This window comes from Giraffa tippelskirchi, chromosome 6 (assembly GCF_054371585.1).
Source record: "Giraffa tippelskirchi isolate mGirTip1 chromosome 6, T2T-mGirTip1v1.2.pri, whole genome shotgun sequence".
NCBI classification, from domain to species: domain Eukaryota; kingdom Metazoa; phylum Chordata; class Mammalia; order Artiodactyla; family Giraffidae; genus Giraffa; species Giraffa tippelskirchi.
The window spans coordinates 95846286-95864218 of NC_137280.1; the positions used below are offsets into that span (position 1 = coordinate 95846286).

At 52.0% G+C, this 17933-nt stretch overlaps 2 protein-coding genes across 18 annotated transcripts; both read left to right on the forward strand.

Annotated features, from left to right (window-relative positions):
* The first annotated feature begins 1257 nt into the window (after positions 1 to 1257).
* Positions 1258 to 4359, forward strand: LRG1 (leucine rich alpha-2-glycoprotein 1). Its single transcript, XM_081496054.1, has 2 exons — positions 1258 to 1381; positions 2707 to 4359. The coding sequence occupies exons 1-2, from the start codon at positions 1329 to 1331 to the stop codon at positions 3716 to 3718; spliced, it is 1065 nt and encodes a 354-aa protein (XP_081352180.1). The 5' UTR covers positions 1258 to 1328; the 3' UTR covers positions 3719 to 4359.
* A 2329-nt stretch (positions 4360 to 6688) lies between these two features.
* PLIN5 (perilipin 5) lies at positions 6689 to 17933 on the forward strand. Of its 17 annotated transcripts, none has more exons than XM_081499667.1 (9): positions 6689 to 6752; positions 7195 to 7246; positions 7767 to 7848; positions 8686 to 8881; positions 9880 to 9962; positions 10565 to 10745; positions 12267 to 12466; positions 16552 to 16671; positions 16914 to 17933. In XM_081499667.1, exons 3-9 carry the CDS (start codon positions 7789 to 7791, stop codon positions 17442 to 17444), a joined length of 1371 nt encoding a protein of 456 aa, XP_081355793.1. In that variant the 5' UTR covers positions 6689 to 6752; positions 7195 to 7246; positions 7767 to 7788; the 3' UTR covers positions 17445 to 17933. The 17 variants fall into 17 exon arrangements, with proteins under 17 accessions (XP_081355793.1, XP_081355806.1, XP_081355801.1 ...); XM_081499680.1 differs by lacking the exon at positions 7195 to 7246 and adding an exon at positions 7399 to 7604 and having other exon boundaries at positions 8251 to 8881; XM_081499675.1 differs by lacking the exon at positions 7195 to 7246 and adding an exon at positions 7399 to 7604 and having other exon boundaries at positions 12267 to 12578.

Sequence of the window (17933 nt, forward strand, 5' to 3'; positions counted from 1 at the left end):
CGGAATCTTTCCAGAGGGGCGAGGCACCTTCTTCCCTCTAGAAGATCCAAGCCATGAGGCCTCAGAGTAGCCTCAAATGGGACTTGTCTCCTCAAAGTGAGGAGTCCCCAGGTCAACTGCTTGGAAGGCTGCTATGCTCACTGCTATACCACCAGCGCACCAAATGTTATACCCAAACGCTCTGGGAAACAAACTCACTCAGAAGGACAGCGTGGATTGTGGAATGCAGTTTATTACACCGGCGGGTCCTAGGCAGGGTTTCCTCTTTAGCCAGGGACCCCGACCGACTTTTGTGAAAACCTTATGTACCTTAAGTGTATGTGCTCAAGCCCACATCCCCAAATTCCTTAAACCTAGCCTGGAAAATGTTAAAGGGGGATAAAATCTGATTTTATCAGAAGGGTCAGCTGGTTATTCATTGTAATCTACACCAATGGGCCCATAAAGATTACAAAGGTGATTGACTACATAGGGGATTATTCCATTCTTTCTGGCGAAGAGAAATCTTGGTATGGAATCTTGGTCTATCAGTCCGAGAGGCCTGTTTGGCCATAGGTGTGTGATCTCCATGGCTACCAGGCACATAGTTCAAAGTTCACTGGGAATGTAAGATGGAGTTTCCTTCTTTTTCAAGATGGAGTCAGTTTGGCCTGTTCCTTTCCTCCTTCAACTCCAGTATTATTGCCCGAGAAATCCCATGGACAGAGGAGCCTGGTGGGCTACAGTCCATGGGGTCACAAAGAGTCAGACATGACTGAGCAACTGAGCACACAGCATAGGCCATCTTTCAAAGACTGTGGAGACTTTTGGCATCAATTGCTTTTGAATTCTATTTTTTTAAAATGATTTTATTCAAAAAAGTAAAAGAAGAATATGTCATGAATTTAAGACAAGTTTTTTTTTGTTGCTGTTGTTCTCTCTGCTGAGCTTCCAGGTTGCTCAAATTTATTGTAAATAGTACCTCTTGCTCAAAGAGACGTCCCCATCCCCCAGGACAGACTGGCACTTTGCAAACCTGACCCTTGATTCGTAGATTAGGAGATGTGGCAACTCACCCTCAGAGGCCCTTGGGTACCCACTCTCCAAAAGCAGGACTCGGGGAAAGAAAAACTAGGTAGAAACAGGGTCAAAAAGGCAGTGGGCAGCCCCCTTCCTGTCCTCTCCTTGCCAGAAAGCAATTTTGCAATCCTGACCCCTCCCTTTCCCCTGCCTGGCTCAGGTCAGCCCCTGTCGGAAACAGGATGTGGGTGGAGACTTCCCTAAGGTTGCTGCCCCTGCCCCTAGCTTAGGCAGGTACAAGGCCACCTTGCCAGACTAAGGGAACCTGGATGGAAAACAGAGAGGCCACCATGTCCTCTTGGAACCCAGAGCGAAAACAGAGGTAGGTCCCCACCCAACCCGTCCTGGGCAGAACTGACACCAACACTGCAGAGATATACAGTCTGTCTGACCCGCTGAAGTTCCAGGTCCAGACATTGGCCTGCAGGCTGGAGCAGACTGACACTCAGGCTTCTCCAATGGACAGACTCACTCCAGTATGTCGACATAGAAAATGCATAATGAGAGAGTTGCAAGTTCAGTTTTATTGGGGGCAAAATGAGGACTGCAACCTGGGAAACAGCACCTCAGATAGCTCTGAGAGACTGCTCCAAAGAGGCAGGGGGGCGGAGATCAGTAGAGATGTGATTTTGTGAAGGGGGAGTACATGCAATCAAGCCTATATATATATATATAATTATATTATATATTATTTTATTTTATTTTATTTTGGTAGAAGCTTTCTGCTAGTCACAGGGAGCACTGGTCACTATGAAGGATTTTAGTGCTTTTCTAGATATAAGGAGATACAAGGACTGGGCTCATAAAACTAGCTCCTGAAAATAAGTACCTGAAGACCTGTCCTGCCAGTTGCCCCCGCCCACTGCCACCTCACCCCCGAGCACAGAGTGCCTCGTTTCTGCTCTCTACCCTGAACTCATTTCAGGGGGTGTGGAAAATCAGCAGCTGCAGCAGCGCATGATTTAATCCTTGTAGAGGTAGATGGTAGGTGTCAATTTGTAGTTGACACATACACACAGCACAAGAATCCCAAGTGGTCCATGAGTTGTAGCAACCAAGGGTGTTCAGGTGGTCTCTAGTGCTGCTGGGCTTGGGGCATCACTGCTGGAGGGACCATGAGGAGCAGAAGTCCCAACTGTTTCCCAAGAGGAAACAGTTTTCTGCTTGGGAAGGTCAAGAAAGCTTTGTGGAAAGGAGGAGGCATTGGAGCTGGCGGTTTGCAGGATGAATAAAAGTTTTTGGGCTCTGCTTTCAAAACATGGAACCAGGGAGATAAGAAATGACCCAGAAAACAAGTGAGAGCAGAAGAAATTAGCAAGTTAAACTGCAAATAATTAATATCCCATTGAGGTTGGACTGGCAATAGGAAAGGGTAGTATTTAAGGGTCAGACGAAGAAACTCAGGCTTTCATAGAATTATAATTCTTCCTGGAACAGGAGTTACTTCTGGCAGCTCTGGAGGGCAGGGGGTGGAAGCTAAGAGAGGAAGTGACTCCATTATTCCAGCCTAGCAAAGAAGTGGCAGGGTCCAGGTTGATGAGAGTAGAGATAGTAAGAAGCAGGCAGATTCTGGGTGTATTTTTATCTTGCTGGGTATCTAATATCTTAATTTTGACTTATTAAGCTCTTTTCTGTCACTGCCTGCAGCCTGGTGGGCTGGGACTCCCATCTTTCTAGAATCTTCTTCCTGTTGCTGCTGTTTGTAGTCTCAGCCCAGGAGGTCACCCCAAATCCTGAAGCCTGTCTGGTGTTCTCCTCGGTCAATGGCAGCTCCATCTCCTGCCAGCCACCTGCCCAAATCCCCCACAGCCTTCCAGCTGACACCATCTTTCTGGCTGTGGAGTTCTTCAACCTGACTCAGCTGCCTGCCGACTTCCTCCAGGGCATCCCTAACCTCCAGGAACTCCACCTTTCCAGCAACCGACTAGAGGACCTCTCCCCCAAGTTCCTGCTGCCCGTGCCCCAGCTAAAGGTGCTCGACCTGACCCACAATTCCCTGACCCGGCTGCCCCCTGGCTTCTTCCGGGTCTCGGCTGCCCTCTGCACCCTGGTGCTGAGGGGGAACAAGTTGAAGTTTCTGGAAGCCTCATGGCTGCATGGCCTGAAAGCCCTACGACATCTAGACCTGTCCGAGAACCAGCTCCACTCCCTACCCCCTGGGCTCCTGGAGAATTTCACCCACCTGCTCACCCTTGACCTTAGCAATAACCAGCTGCAGACGTTGCCCCCTGACCTTCTGAGGGGCCCCTTGAACTTGGAACGGCTGCATCTGGAGGGCAATAGACTGCAGGTGCTCGGAGAGGGCCTTCTGGCACCCCAGCCAAAACTGCGCTACCTCTTCCTGAATGACAACAGGCTGGCCTTGGTGGCAGCCGGCGCCTTCCAAGGTCTGCAGAAACTGGACATGCTGGATCTCTCCAACAACTTGCTGACCACGGTGCCCACGGGCCTCTGGACCTCCCTGGGGAAGGCTGCCAGGAACCTGAAGGATGGCTTTGACATCTCTAGTAACCCCTGGATCTGTGACCAGAACCTGTCTGACCTCTATCGTTGGCTGGTGGTCAATGAAGACAAGATGTTCTTCCGGAATCACACACGCTGTGCTGGCCCTGAGGCCTTGAAGAGCCAGAGGCTCCTGGCTGTGGCTAAGTCCCATTGAAGCCCAGGGCAGGGCCTGGGGCTGGAGTGAGGAGGAAAGTCTTCATAGGCCAGTGCACCCCACTAAGCAAATAATCCCACCTTCTAAGGGTGAGACTGGGCTTCCCATAGTTTCTGGAATCTGTTTCATCCAGGCTTCCGGAAACATTCCTTGAACCTTCCTGCCTTATTGCCTTTGCTCACGCTGTACCCTCTTCCAGAAATTTCTTTCCCCGTATCTCTCAGACCTCTTGGTCTCTGGCTCCTCCAGCCTGCCCTGGCCACAGTGAAGTTGCCTCAATCTAGCTCTGTCTCCCCACTTTGTGTGTGATTTTCTGAGTGCAGGACCTGGACCTGGGACTGGATTTCCTTTTACCCAGCATCACTCAGCTTGGAGTCAGACTGGATTGTTGTTATTAAGCCCTGTCTGACTCTTTGTGACCCCATGGGCTGTAGCATGCCAGGCTTCTCTGTCCTCCACTATCTCCTGGAGTTTGCTCAAATTCATGTCTATTGAGTCAGTGATGCTATCTAATAACCAGATCACCCTCTGCTTCCCCCTTCTTCTCTTGCCTTCAATCTTTCCTAGTATCAGGGTCTTTTCCAAAGAATTGGCTCTTTGCATTAGGTGGAGCTTCACTAATAAATAATTGTTGAACAGAAGTGGATGGTTTCACTGTGCTCCTTGCATCTCTCAAGTAAAATTCCTAGATCTTCAGGATGCAGAAGGAGGAAAGGAGAGATAGGCCATGAAATCCCAAACGGATAGCTATTGGGATTTGATCTCCTCCTCCCCTCCCCATCCCTGGACTTAACTGGAAATAATACCTTGACCATTGCCCAGGGTATCATTTTACCAATGGATTCCTGCCAGAGCTTGTGTCCTGGGGAAGGTTTAAATTAAACCTGATTGCTTCAGAGCTCCAAACAATTTTTCATGCTGGCCTGTGATAACCGGGGAGGGGCAGCCACCCAGAGCAAGCGTGGGAAGGCTGGCTGGGGCTGAACAAATGGGCAGGGGCCCAGGGGACTGTGTTTTCACAGCTCTGGAACCTCAGGGCCACCTGCCAAAATAATATTGTGTATGGTGGGGCTCGAGGTCAGCCTAGGGGTTCCCTGGGATGTTTGGGGGCATGCTCTTCTTTTGCATCTCCTTGGAAGAAGGGTCATACCCACATGGGTGGTCACTCCAGGTGTGGGTGGTCATTCCAACTGTGGCAATGAACGCCAGGGTTCTGGAGTCTGGCAGAGCTGGGTTTGAATCAGATCCCTCAATCACTAGGTGAGCCGAGGCAAGTGGTTTAAACTTTTTTTTTGGCAGCGCTGTGCAGCTTTGGGATGTTAGCTCCCTTACCAGGGATTGAACTCGGGCACTTGGCAGTGAGAGTGCAGAGTCCTAACCACTGGACTGCTAGGGAATTTCCTGATTTAAGCATTCTGATCCTCACTTTGCTCATCTGTAAAATGGGTATCGAAAGGAATGAGCCGACCTCTCTCCTGGCTTAGTTAAGTGGCAGATTTTTTTTAAAAAAATTTTATTTACAAACGTTCTATTCCTTTAAATATATATACAAAGTAAAGGATTTGGATAAAATAGGATAAAATCACAGGAAGCAAAGCCAACTTTTGATAAAATCCAGTAGAAATTAGTAACACTCAGAAAAATTAAACCAGTTATAACAGTTACAAGAGAGTCAAAGCAAATAGATTGAGGGACAACAAACCACCTCAAATTTCCCTCAAACTCTCTAGCCAGTGTTTTTGTTCCATAAGTTAATAGCCAGTTCAGAAATTTCAAGTCACATAGAGTCTTATTTCTACCTACTTCACATAGTGAAGTCATTTACTTTGTAAAAACAGTATCAGAGAAAGGGATTATCTCCATTCAGAGAATACAGTAGGAAAACCACTCGCTCAAAGCGACTGAGAATTTTTTGAGGAATAAAATCAACTAGCCTGGGAGGTGTTGTTGAAATCCAGGCATACTTTCTTATAAAAAATGCTACCTCAACTCCAAACAAAATTGTCTTTCTTTCTGTGTGCCAGGAGAGTCCCTGGGATCCTTGGTTGGTAGGAAGGTAGGTAGGCAGCCTCATAGTCCACAGGCTGCAGGGGCTGGGGTGGGGGGAGTGGGGGGCAGATGCTTTCAGTTCAGAGGCCCATGCTTTCCCATTGTGCAGATTTTTTTTTTGGGGGGGGCTGCCGATTTTAGTTTAATTTATTTCTTTTAAGACCACCTCCTTGCAATTTCCATAGAGAAAATACAAAACAAGAAACAGACTTGGTTTCAAACACGTACACAGTGTGCTGGGGTTGAAAGCATTACTGGTAACGCCGTTACGGAGAGTGCCGGCTCACTCCAGGGCACTTCAGTATTCCTGAGGAATAAACGTGGTTTCTCCTGCCCTCCCACTGGGATGTTCTCAGGTGTGAGTCACTGCTCCTGCTCTTTGACATATTTTCCATGTAGAAGGTACGGAGCCTGGAAATCATGCTGACAGTTGGAGTAGGCCATTCCCAATCCCATTCCAGAGCCAAAGGCTAATGGCCACATTCTTCTTTTAAAGAAAGTAAGTGAGAAAACAAGTCCTAATCCAAAGCCAGTACCCTCTATATGTGGCCATGATGTGTTTCCTTCCTATGACTGTATCCTATCTTCACGACGGCGTCCCGTTGTGCAGATTTTTAAAAGCAAAAAGAAAGACCTTGAGGACTTGCCCAAGGTCATTGGGTGAAGAGATTGGGGGGCTGTGATGGCCCTCCACCGTCTCTGGAGCAACAGCAGTGAGGGCCAAGGAAAGTAGCTCAATTCTTGTGTAGCCAGCGTCCTCGAGTTGCTATGACAACTGCGGGGCGCTCTGGGAGCCCCTGGGTAGAGCAGGGGGCCTGGAGCCCCGCCCCGGGCACGCCCCCGCATGGCCTCTCTCCATTGGTCAGTCCCCCGAGGCCCCGCCCCCAAGTCGCTATAAGGCGGGTGGGGTAGGCTGCGGGCGGAGACTGGAGTCCGCGTCTAGGGTCTGTGGCAGAACCTGGCGGCTGAGGCTGAACGCGCCCAGGTGAGTTCCCCGCGGGCGCCGTCCAGGACAGCCCAACAGGTCCCCGGGGGCCCCAGTGGGTGGGTGGACGGGCTAGAGTCCAGCGGCTTGGTAAGAGGTGGGATGTGATAGGCCGCAGCAGGTGGCTGAGACCCTTGTCCCAGTTGGCAAAAGCTCAGGACCCTGTTGGACGAGGACTAGGGTTCTGAGGGCGCAGGGGTGGCGACACGGGAAGAACTGCAGGCGGGGAGTCTGAGGTCGAACTCTCTCTCTGAGTCTACTTAGCTGAGTGACCTTGGGCCCAGCATGAACCTGTTGTGTGCCTCAGTTTCCCTGTGTGTCAGACTGGACTGTGAATTTACTGGTATTCTGCGGCTCCCACTCCACCTGCATCCCTGCTGTGGGCTGCTTGCATGATTCCATCCCTGGGCTGAGGGTAATGGGGATCTCCCTCACTTTGCAGAGGAGAAAGCAGCCCACACAGGTGACCGCATTTGCCCAAAGTCACACAGCAGGTAATGGCAGGAAGGACTCTATCTTAGGTGTCTCTCCCCCCAGAGCCCATGCTTTAAATCACTACCATGCCCCCATCCTGCCAGAGGTTTTCTGAAGTGAAAGTGTTAGTCGCACAGTCATGTCCGACTCTTTGCAATCCCATGGACTATAGCCCACCAGGCTCGCTCCTCTGTCCATGGAATTCTCCAGGCAAGAATGCTGGAGTGGATAGCCATTCCCTTCTCCAGGGGATCTTCCCGACCCAGCAGGTCTCCTGCATTGTGGGCAGATTTTCTACCATCTGAGTCACCTGGGAAGTTCGCACCTACTGTGTGCAGTGCCCCGTGCATGCATTGTCCCTGCCCAGGATGCTCTGAGGTAGGTATCATCATTTTCTCATCTTGCAGATGAGGAAACTGAGACCCCAAGAGGAGATGAGACTTGCCTGGGTCACCAAGCCCTGCCGGACAGAACCCAGGGCCTGGGCGGGAGCTGGGAGGGCTGGCATGCAAGGGCCTCTCACTCTGTCCTGCCCCCCAGGGTGACCCTGTTTGCAGCAGGCATGTCAGAAGACAAGGCGGCTCAGGCCCCCGGACCCAGCTCGTGGGAGCAGGATCAGCAGGTGAGGGGCTGTGTCTCCCATGGAGCTCGGCTCGGGAGAGGGTAGGGAGACAGCCCCTCAGGGGACAATTTCAGACTGGGTCACCCCCCCTTGCTTTGAGCACCTTATTCTGAGGGCATTTTGGACCATGGCTGGGGGAGGCCCATTCTACCCATTTCCCAGAGGGGCAAAGTGAGGCCCAGAGAGGAGAGTCTCTCCAGACACTCCCAGCCAGCTTACCTGGCCTCTGCTCAAACCTATCCCTCCACCATCTCTGGGTCTCTGCCTGTATCTCTCTGTTTCTGTGTCCACCATCATGGCACTCTCAATAAAACAATAACAGCATCAATCACAGCATACAGTCTGCATCATTCACTGGTCCAAGTGCTTCATATACAATGACTCCTTTAATCCCCTTCACAGCCCTAGAAGCCCATTTCACAGATAAGGAGACTGAGGCACAGAGCACTTCACATAGTTGCCCAAGTTCAAACAGCTCGGAAGCGGCGGAACCAGAACGGAACTCAGATGGTCCAGAGGCTATGCCCTTTGTGTGTGTGTGTGTGTGCGCGCGCACGTGTGTTCAGTTGTGTCCAACTTTTTGTGACACCATGGACTGTAGGCTGCCAGGCTTCTGGACCAGACCAATTCCTTCTGAACTAGTCCTGTTCTGTGTCTGCTGTTGAGAACTAGAGCCCTAAACACCTGCATGAGGGTCTCCATTGCCTGCAGGCAGCTGCGCTCAATACACTTCCTCTCCCCCTCATCTTGGCCCAGAGAGCGTGGGCAGGCTCTTCAGCTGGTGGCTGAGCCCCGCCCCTCCACCTGAGACCCCTCTGATGCCACCCCTTCCTACAGAACGCGGTGCAGCGCGTGGCTGCCCTTCCCCTGATCAGGGCCACATGCACTGCGGTATCCGAGGCTTACAGCGCCGCCAAGGACAGACATCCACTGCTGGGCTCTGCCTGCCGCCTGGCTGAGCACTGCATGTGTGACCTGACCACCCGAGCCCTGAACCATGCCCAGCCACTGCTCAGCCACCTGCAGCCCCAGCGTGAGTTCCCCTGGCTAGTGTCCTGGGTCCCGTGGTTTTCCCACTGCCCTGCCCTCTCACGCTCCACTACAAGGAACCCCCTGAGTTGAATGTGCCTCCGCAGTCTTTTTTCTTTTTGGCCACACCCCTCATCATGTGAGATCTTAGTTCCCTGGCCAGGGGTCAAACTTGTGCCCCCTGCAATGGAGGGATGGAGTCTTAACCATTAGACTCCCCCAGGGAAGTCCTGCTGCACAGTATTGCCTAAATTGTATGCCTTTAGTTTGTCTGCCTGTCTGTCTCCCCCACCTGCTTCACCCTCGCTGAGTCCTTCTGCCTGTGCCATCTTCCCCTCTTATTTGTTCCCCTCTTATTTGTCCCTCTGTAGTTTGATCACCTGGCCACCTGCCCTTAGCTGTTTCTTTGTCCACCCCTTTGGTTCCCATTTGTCTGTCTCACTGTCCTCCTCCCTTTGACTAGCCTGATATGCCTTGGGTCCTTCTGCCTGTCCCATCTCCCTCCCCTGTCTGCCCCTCTGTCCCTGCCTCCACCCATCCTGAGCCTGTAACCAGCTCAGGGGTCCAACCCAGGGGTGTGGTGGGGGGCAGAGAGACCCCTGGTCTTACATCTGACTGAGGAAGGGGATCACCTGAGGGTCCCAGCCCAGGGCCTCACCCTCCCTTCTTCTCAGCTGGCTTGTGTGATCTTGAACCTACTTGCTGAGGTGTCTGAGTTGGACATGGGTGAGGAGTCACTTTGGTGCTGGCAGCACCAATGGCAGGGCAGAGGTGGGAAGGGCAGAGAGGTGGGGTCCCGCCTGGTGGCCCACCCACAGCCTCAGGGTCCCCAGCCCCTTGCAGGGGACCAGCCAGGTGCCCCCCTCCCTATTTCTTTCCCCCTGTGTGTGTGTCTCTTTTTTCTGCCTCTCTCTCCAGCATCCCCTCCCTCCATGACTCTCTGTGTGTCCCTAATTCCCTTGACATCTCCCCGATTCTCACTCCCTGCCTGTCTGTCTCCAGTGGCCACAGTGAATGATCTTGCCTGTAGGGGCCTGGACAAGCTGGAAGAGAAACTGCCCTTTCTCCAGCAACCTTCAGAGACGGTAACCCCCTAGCACCGCCAGATCATGTGGGAACCTATGTGGGGGCGGCGGAGGTGGGAGTGAGAAATGCAGCCTCCTCCCAGACCTGACCTCAATATCGAGGCCAGGACCCAGTCAGGCTTCAGTCAATTTGAGACAACACTAGCCAGATGGAAATCAGATGTCAATTAGACACCCATGTTTACTGAGCACTTAATATGTGCCAGCTGGTGCTAAGCCTCCCTTCAACAACCCCATGAGGAACAGACCTGATTTTCCTCCATTTTACAAAGGGGTGGGACTTCCCTGGTGGCCCAGTGGTTAAGACTTCTCCTCCTAATGCAGGGGGTGTGGGTTCGATCCCAGGTTGGGGAGCCAAGATCCCACGTCTCCTGACCAAAAAACCAAACCATAAACAGAAACAATAATATAACACATTCAATAAAGACTTTAAAAATGGTCCACATAAACAAACAAAAAGAAAGAAAAATCTTAAAGAGGGGGAAATAGTGGCCCAGAGCCAGTCAAGGGCCAGGGGACCTTGCCTCACAGCCCACCGGAGCTGGGGGGAGGAGAAGGGAGCCCAAAGTTGACGGCACCTGGAGCTCGGCCCCTCCTACCAGGTGGTGACCTCGGCCAAGGGTGTGGTGGCCAGCAGCGTGACAGGCATGGTGGGCCTCGCCCGGCAGGGCCGCCGCTGGAGTGTGGAGCTGAAGCGATCCATGAGCCATGCCATGGATGTCGTGCTGGAAAAGTCAGAGGAGCTGGTGGACCACTTCCTGCCCATGACTGAGGAGGAGCTCGGTAAGGCCAGCAGCCTCCCCATTCGCCCCTGAATCCTCCTGCCCAGGGCCCACCTCTAGAGGTTACAGATCAGAGAGGTCCCAGACTCACCCAAGGCCACACAGCAGATCAGCAGGGAACACAGGGTTCCAGTCCACTTCCATAGCTCCCAGCCCACATCCTAGGAGAAATCTGACTGCCCAGACTCTCAAGAGTGTACTGGACTTACAGACTGGAGGCCCACAGTCCCAAACTGGTGACCCTCCAGACCGTGGCACTCCATATTGCACTATTTGGCCTGTGCAGTGCCTTTGCTGCTGCTGCTAAGTCACTTCAGTCGTGTCCGACTCTGTGCGACCACATAGACGGCAGCCCACCAGGCTCTGCCGTCCCTGGGATTCTCCAGGCAAGAATACTGGAGTGGGGTGCCATTGCCTTCTCCGGCAGTGCTTTTAAAATGATTTAATTCATCACATTCATTTAAAAATCAGATTTCTGGGGACTTTCCCTGGTGGTCCAGTGGTTAAGAATCCACCTTGCAATGCAGGGGATGCAGGTTTGATCCCTGGTCAGGGACTAAGATCCCACATGCCTCAGGGCAACTGAGCCCACATGATGCAACTAAGACCCAAGGCAGCCAAATAAATAAATATACATAAAAATTAAAATCATATTTTGGGGATTTCCCCAGTGGTCCAGTGATTAAGACTTTGCCTTCCAATGCAGGGGGCTCAGATTTGATCCCTGGTCAGGAAGATGAGATCCCACATGCTGTGTGCTATGACAAAAAAAAAAAATCAGATTTTTGCCCTACAGAACCTGATTTCTGGTATGCCTTGAAAAAAAAAAAAAAACTTGGGTTGAATAGCGTCCTCCCCTTTACGTGGTTTCCTTAAGCCCCATCATTCTCCAAGGTTCTACATCTTGTCTTCTGGCCCTGGAGACAGTCTGACTTCTCAGGCCTGCTTCATAGCACTAGAGATACATGGAACATGCTGCCTCCTTGGCAGAAAGGCTGTGAGACGTTATTTTTTTAATTTATTTTTTGGCCATGGGGTGCAGCATGCGGGATCCTAGTTCCCCCACTAGGGATTGAACCTCCCTGCAATGGAAGCGTGGGATCTTAACCACTGAACCACCAAGGAAGTTCCTGTGAGGCATTTTTGAAGCACCTATTGTGTGCCACGCACTCGTAATCAATTCTTTACTGTTATTAGCTCCATTTACAGATGAGAAAAACCGAGGTAAAGAGACCTAGTATTCGAGTAGAGTAGTTCTGGTTGCCTGGGTTCGAATCCCAGGTCAGCCTCGTGTACCCTGTGGGACTTCACCTCTCTGTACGTTGGTTTTCCTCGTCTGTAAATAGAACTAATAATCGTGTCTACATCGTAGGGTTTGGGGATGGTCGAATGAGTTGATATTGTAGAAGGGAACTATAAATTTGGGAGTCCCCCACCCCCACCCCAGTGCCCTGGGCCCGCTAATCCACCCAGGAGCAGAGGGCGTGGCCACCCTGACTCCCCTCCCCTCTCTGTCCTCCAGCGGCGCTGGCGGCGGAGGCTGAGGGCCCGGAAGTGGGCTCGGTGGAAGAGCAGCGCAAACATCAGGGTTACTTCGTGCGCCTGGGTTCCCTGTCCACGCGGCTCCGCCACCTGGCGTATGAGCACTCTTTGGGGAAACTGAGGCAGAAGAAACACCATGCTCAGGACACACTGGCCCAGCTGCAGGAGACCCTGGAGCTGGTGAGAGCTCTCGGCCCGCCTCCCCCAGCCTGTGATGCAGGCCAGCACGCGTGGACTGAGTGCCAGCCGAGTACCTGGTCTTGTGCTAGTCTGAAGGTGGAGGCGGAAGCGAGTATGTGCAGGGCTGGGGCAGAGGAGGGATCCGGGGCTGGAGGCACTCAGTGGGGCTCAAGGCTCAGCCTGGAGAGGCTCGGAGGGGCTTTGTGTAGGAGGGGAAGTAGGAGCTTGAATTTACAGGTGGTTAAGGTAGACAGAGGGCTTCCCAGGTGTCGCTCGTGATAAAGAACCCACTTGCCAATGCAGGATATGTAAGAGATTTTAGTTCGATCCCTGGGTTGGGAAGATTCCCTTGGTGAAGGGAATGGCTGCTGCTGCTGCTGCTGCTAAGTCGCTTCAGTCGTGTCCGACTCTGTGCGACCCCAAAGACAGCAGCCCACCAGGCTCTGCCGTCCCTAGGATTCTCCAGGCAAGAATACTGGAGTGGGTTGCCATTTCCTTCTCCAGTGCATGAAAGGGAAAAGTGAAAGTGAAGTTGCTAAGTCGTGTCCGACTCTTAGCGACCCCATGGACTGTAGCCTACCAGGCTCCTCTGTCCGTGGGATTTTCCAGGCAAGAGTACTGGAGTGGGGTGCCATTGCTACCCACTCTAGTTTTCTTGCCTGGAGAATTCCATGGACAGAGTACAGAGGAGCCTGGCGGGCTATAGTCCTCAGCAATGCGAAGAGTCAGATACGACTCAGTGACTTTCATTTTTACTTTTTAGGGTAGATGGAAAAAGTGATGAAGGTACCCCAGGCTCTCTCATCACCAACCCCAATCTTCCCCAGACTTTAGGTTCGAGCTCATAACCCAGCTTCTCCCCTCATTGTGCATCCTTCCCTCTCCAGAGGAACATGTTCTCTGGGCTTGATAGGTTCAGATGCCTCCAACCTGCTCCTCCTGCGTCCTTCTCCTCATCTCAATTGATGGCAACCCTGTCCTAACAAGGGCTCAAGCCAAAACCTGGGAATCACCCTCAACTCCCCTCTTCTCCACCTCCTCTTCCACATCTGATATATCAGCCAGTACTGTTAACTCTGCCTCCAAAGTATACCCTAAGCCCGCACACATCCTCCTCTTCCTCCACCTGGGTGCAGCCCGGGTGATTTACTCACCTGGTCCCGGTTTCACATCCTGGATCCCACAGTCTGTCCTTCCCGAAGTAGCCACCAGAGGGCACCTGTGAGCACCAGATTCGGCCAGTTTCGTTGTCCTCAACAATAGACTGGGAAAGACTAGAGATCTCTTCAAGAATATTAGAGATACCAAGGGAAAATTTCATGCAAAGATGGACACAATAAAGGAGAGAAATGGTATAGACCTAACAGAATCAGAAGGTATTAAGAAGAGGTGGCAAGAATATACAAAAGAACTATACAAAAAAGTTCTTCATGACGCAGATAACCATGATGGTGTGATCACTCACCCAGAGCCAGGCATCCTGGAATGTGAAGTCAAGTGGGCCTAAGAAAGCATCACTACAAACAAAGCTAGTGGAGGTGATGGAATTCCAGCTGAGCTATTTCACATCCTAAAAGATGATGCTATGAAAGTGCTGCACTCAATATGCCAGCAAATTTGGAAAACTCAGCAGTGGCCACAGGACTGGAAAAGGTCGGTTTTCATTCCAATCCCAAAGAAAGGCAATGCCAAATAATGTTCAAACTACTGCACAATTGCACTCATCTCACATGCTAGCAAAGAAATGCTGAAAATTCTTCAAGCTAGGCTTCAACAGTACATGAACAGAGAACTTCCAGATGGTCAAGCTGGATTTAGAAAAGTCAGAGGAACCAGAGATCAAATTGCCAACATCTGTTGGATCATAGAAAAAGCAAGAGAATTCCAGAAAAACATCTGCTTTATTGACTACGCTAAAGCCTTTGACTGTGTGGATCACAACAAACTGTGGAAAATTCAAGAGATGAGAATACCAGACCACCTTACCTGTCTCCTTGAGAAATCTGTATGCAGGTCAAGAAGCAACAGTTAGAACCGGATGTGGAACAAAGGATTCATTCAAAATTGGGAAAGGAGTACGTCAAGGCTGTATATTGTCACCCTGCTTACTTAACTTATATGCAGAGTGAAGTGAAAATGAAAGTCACTCAGTCATGTCCAACTCTTTGTGACCCCATGGACTATACAGTCCATGGAATTCTCCAGGTCAGAATACTGGAGTAGGTAGCTGTTCCCTTCTCCAGAGGATCTTCCCAACCCAGAGATTGAACACAGGTCTCCCATATTGCAGGCAGATTCTTTACCAGATGAGCCATCGGGGAAGCCCAAGAATACTAGAGTGGGTAGCCTATCTCTTCTCCAGTGGATCTTCCCAACCCAGATATCAAACTGGGGTCTCCTGCATTGCAGGTGGATTCTTTACCAACTGAGCTATTAGGAAAGCCCCTAGTACCAGAGTACATCATGCAAAATGCAGGCTGGATGAAGCACAAGCTGGAATCAAGATTGCTGGGAGAAATATCAATAATCTCAGATATGCAGATGACACCACCCTTATGGCAGAAAGTGAAAAGGAACTACAGAGCCTCCTGATGAAAGTGAAAGAGAGGAGTGAAAAAGCTGGCTTAAAATTCAACATTCGAAAAACCAAGATCATAGCAGCCAGTCCCATCACTTCATGGCAAATAGATGGGGAAACAATGGAAACAGTGACAGACTTTATTTTCTTGGGCTCCAAAATCATGGCAGATGGTGACTGCAGCCATGAAATTAAAAGATGCTTGCTCCATGGAAGAAAAGCTATGACCAACCTAGACAGCATACTAAAAAGCAGAGACATTACTTTGCCAACAAAGGTCCATATAGTCAAAGCTATGGTTTTTCCAGTAGTCAAGTATGGATATGAGAGCTGGGCCATAAAGAATGCTGAGCTCTGAAGAATTGATACTTTTGAACTGTGGTGTTGGAGAAGACTCTTGGAGAGTCCCTTGGACAGCAAAGAGATCAAACCAGTTAATCCTAAAGGAAATCAGTCCTGAATATTCATTGGAAAGTCTGATGCTGAAGGTGAAGCTCCAATACTTGAGCCACCTGATGCAACAAACTGACTCATTGGAAAAAGACCCTGATGTTGGGAAAGATTGAAGGCGGGAGGAGAAGGGGATGACAGAAGATGAGATGGTTGGATGGCATCACCGACTTGATGGACATGAGTTTGAGCAAGCTCCAGGAGTTGATGACAGACAGGGAAGCCTGGTATGCTGTAGTCCATGGGGTCGCAAAGAGTCGGACACGACTGAGTGATTGAACTGACTGAATGTCCTCAAGGTTCATCCGTTTTAGCCTGTCAGCACTTCCTTCCTCTTTAAGGTGACATAATACATTCATCCCTTGGAATCCGTGAGAGATTTGTTCCAGGGCCACCCGCCACAGATACCAAAACCCAGAGATGCTCAAATCACTTCTGTAAAATGGCCTAGTACAGTTTGCCCTCTGTATCCCCTGGTGGGTTCAAGCAACCCCGAATCGTGGCTCAATCCACAGATGCAGGACCCACGAATATGGAGGGTAGACTGTGTTCTGTTTTATGGGTGGGCCACAGTTTATTTCTATTAATCATCTCATACCTGCCCTGACCTGTGAACTAAAGGCACAGTGCCCCCCTCCCCCAACCAGGACATTCACAGTCCAGTAGGGGGACAAGGATCATGACAGGAGAGCATGCTGGATGCTGTGAGACCCAGAGGAGGGGTCCAACCAGGCTTAGGGGGCGGGAAGGCTTCTTGGAGGAGGCAACATTTACAATGAACTGGAGTGAACCTGGCGGGGAGATGTGTGGGAGGGAGAGTGTACCTGAGACATCAGTCTGGGCAGAGGGCCAGAAGTGAGTCTGAGCTTCAGGGGTACCTCAGGTCACAGGTTTTGGCCAAGGTCAGGGAAGAGAATAGATGGGACAGCCAAGGTGGATCAGCAGGCCATGAAGGTTTGCATCCAATGCTTTTTGAGGCCAGATCCAGACTGGGGTCCTTGTTCCCCCAACTCTCCAGCCCCTCCATCTCTGACTAGCATGGTCCTGGTTCTCACAGATCGACCGCATGCAGTGCGGGGTGACCCCCATCACCCCTGCCCGCCCGGGGAAGGTGCACGAGCTGTGGGAAGACTGGAGCCAGCGACCCCTAGAGAACGGTCGGAGGCGCCACAGCCAGGTAGGATGGCATGGGGGATGGGTGGGGGGTGGGTGGGGGATGGGAGGAGGAAAGGAGGGAAGGGAGTGGGCTGTGGGTAGGTCCAGGGCTGCCAGGCTCCAACCAAGTGCTGAGGTCAGCTGGCAGCTGGTTGGAGTGTCTGCGGGGAAACTGAGGCAGATGGGGGTCCCAGCAGGGGTCCATCCGGGACACCGAGGCCCCTCCCCTCTGCTCCCACCCATCCCCACCCACGCTCCCCGCAGGCGGAGCTGGAGACTCTGGTGCTGTCCCGCAGTCTGATGCGGGAGCTGCAGAGTACCGTGGATGCGCTGGAGACCAGCGTGCGAGGCCTGCCCCCCAGCGCCCAAGAGAAGGTGGCCGAGGTGCGGCGCAGCGTGGACGCCCTGCAGGCCGCCTTTGCCGACGCCCGCCGCTTCGGAGACTTGCCGGCGGCCGTGTTGGCCGAGGGCCGGGGCAGCATGGCCCGGGCCCACGCGTGTGTGGACGAGCTGCTGGAGCTGGTGGTGCAGTCCGTGCCCCTGCCCTGGCTGGTGGGGCCCTTCGCACCCATCCTCGTGGAGCGGCCCGAACCCCCGCCTGACCTGGAGGCCCTGGTGGACGAGGTCGTCGGGGGGCCTGACCCACGCTGGGCGCACCTGGACTGGCCGGCCCAGCAGAGAGCATGGCAGGCCCAGCATGGGGAAGGAACAGTCCTCTCGGGGAACATTCCCGAGGAGGAACCTGAGCCCCCCAGCCGCCCCAAGCACACTCTGATGCCTGAGCTGGACTTTTGACCCGATGGGACCGCGTAGGTGGCTGGAAGCCGTGCTGCACCCCGAGATCCCTGCTGCCGCCTAGTGGCCATGCGTCAGCACTACTAGCCGAAGCCGCGGTCTTGGCTCTTGCATGGAGTTGGGGCCTGGGGACTCAACTCGGAATCCTAGACTGAGGTCACTGTCAGATCGCCCCCAGTCTTTCCCATATGAGGACTTGAATGTAACTCAGGCTGACTAGCCCCAAGCTGGTTTCACTGGCTGTGGTCCCCGTTGCTCCACCCCAAGAAGCTGATAAAAACTGCACAGAGGATCACATGTTTTGCCCATGTGATAGAAGCATAGAGGCACATGCTTCTCTCTGGCGCTTTGAAAAGTGAATAAGTGTCCCTTTCCTCCCCCAGCTTTTCCATCTCAGACTGAGGGGTCCTCAGCTGGACCTGCCACCCCCACTTGCTTAGCCATTTGGCATTTACTCTCCAGAATAAAGAGTGTTGGTGTTGTCCAGAG

Excerpts from the sequence above, each read along its gene's own strand:
- LRG1 (XM_081496054.1), top strand. The coding sequence starts at position 1,329 with ATGGAAAACAGAGAGGCCACCATGTCCTCTTGGAACCCAGAGCGAAAA. Across the intron at positions 1,382-2,706 it reads AACCCAGAGCGAAAACAGAG|CCTGGTGGGCTGGGACTCCC; the intron begins GTAGGTCCCCAC and ends CACTGCCTGCAG.
- PLIN5 (XM_081499667.1), top strand. The coding sequence starts at position 7,789 with ATGTCAGAAGACAAGGCGGCTCAGGCCCCCGGACCCAGCTCGTGGGAG. Across the intron at positions 8,882-9,879 it reads CAGCCACCTGCAGCCCCAGC|TGGCCACAGTGAATGATCTT; the intron begins GTGAGTTCCCCT and ends GTCTGTCTCCAG. Across the intron at positions 12,467-16,551 it reads TGCAGGAGACCCTGGAGCTG|ATCGACCGCATGCAGTGCGG; the intron begins GTGAGAGCTCTC and ends TGGTTCTCACAG.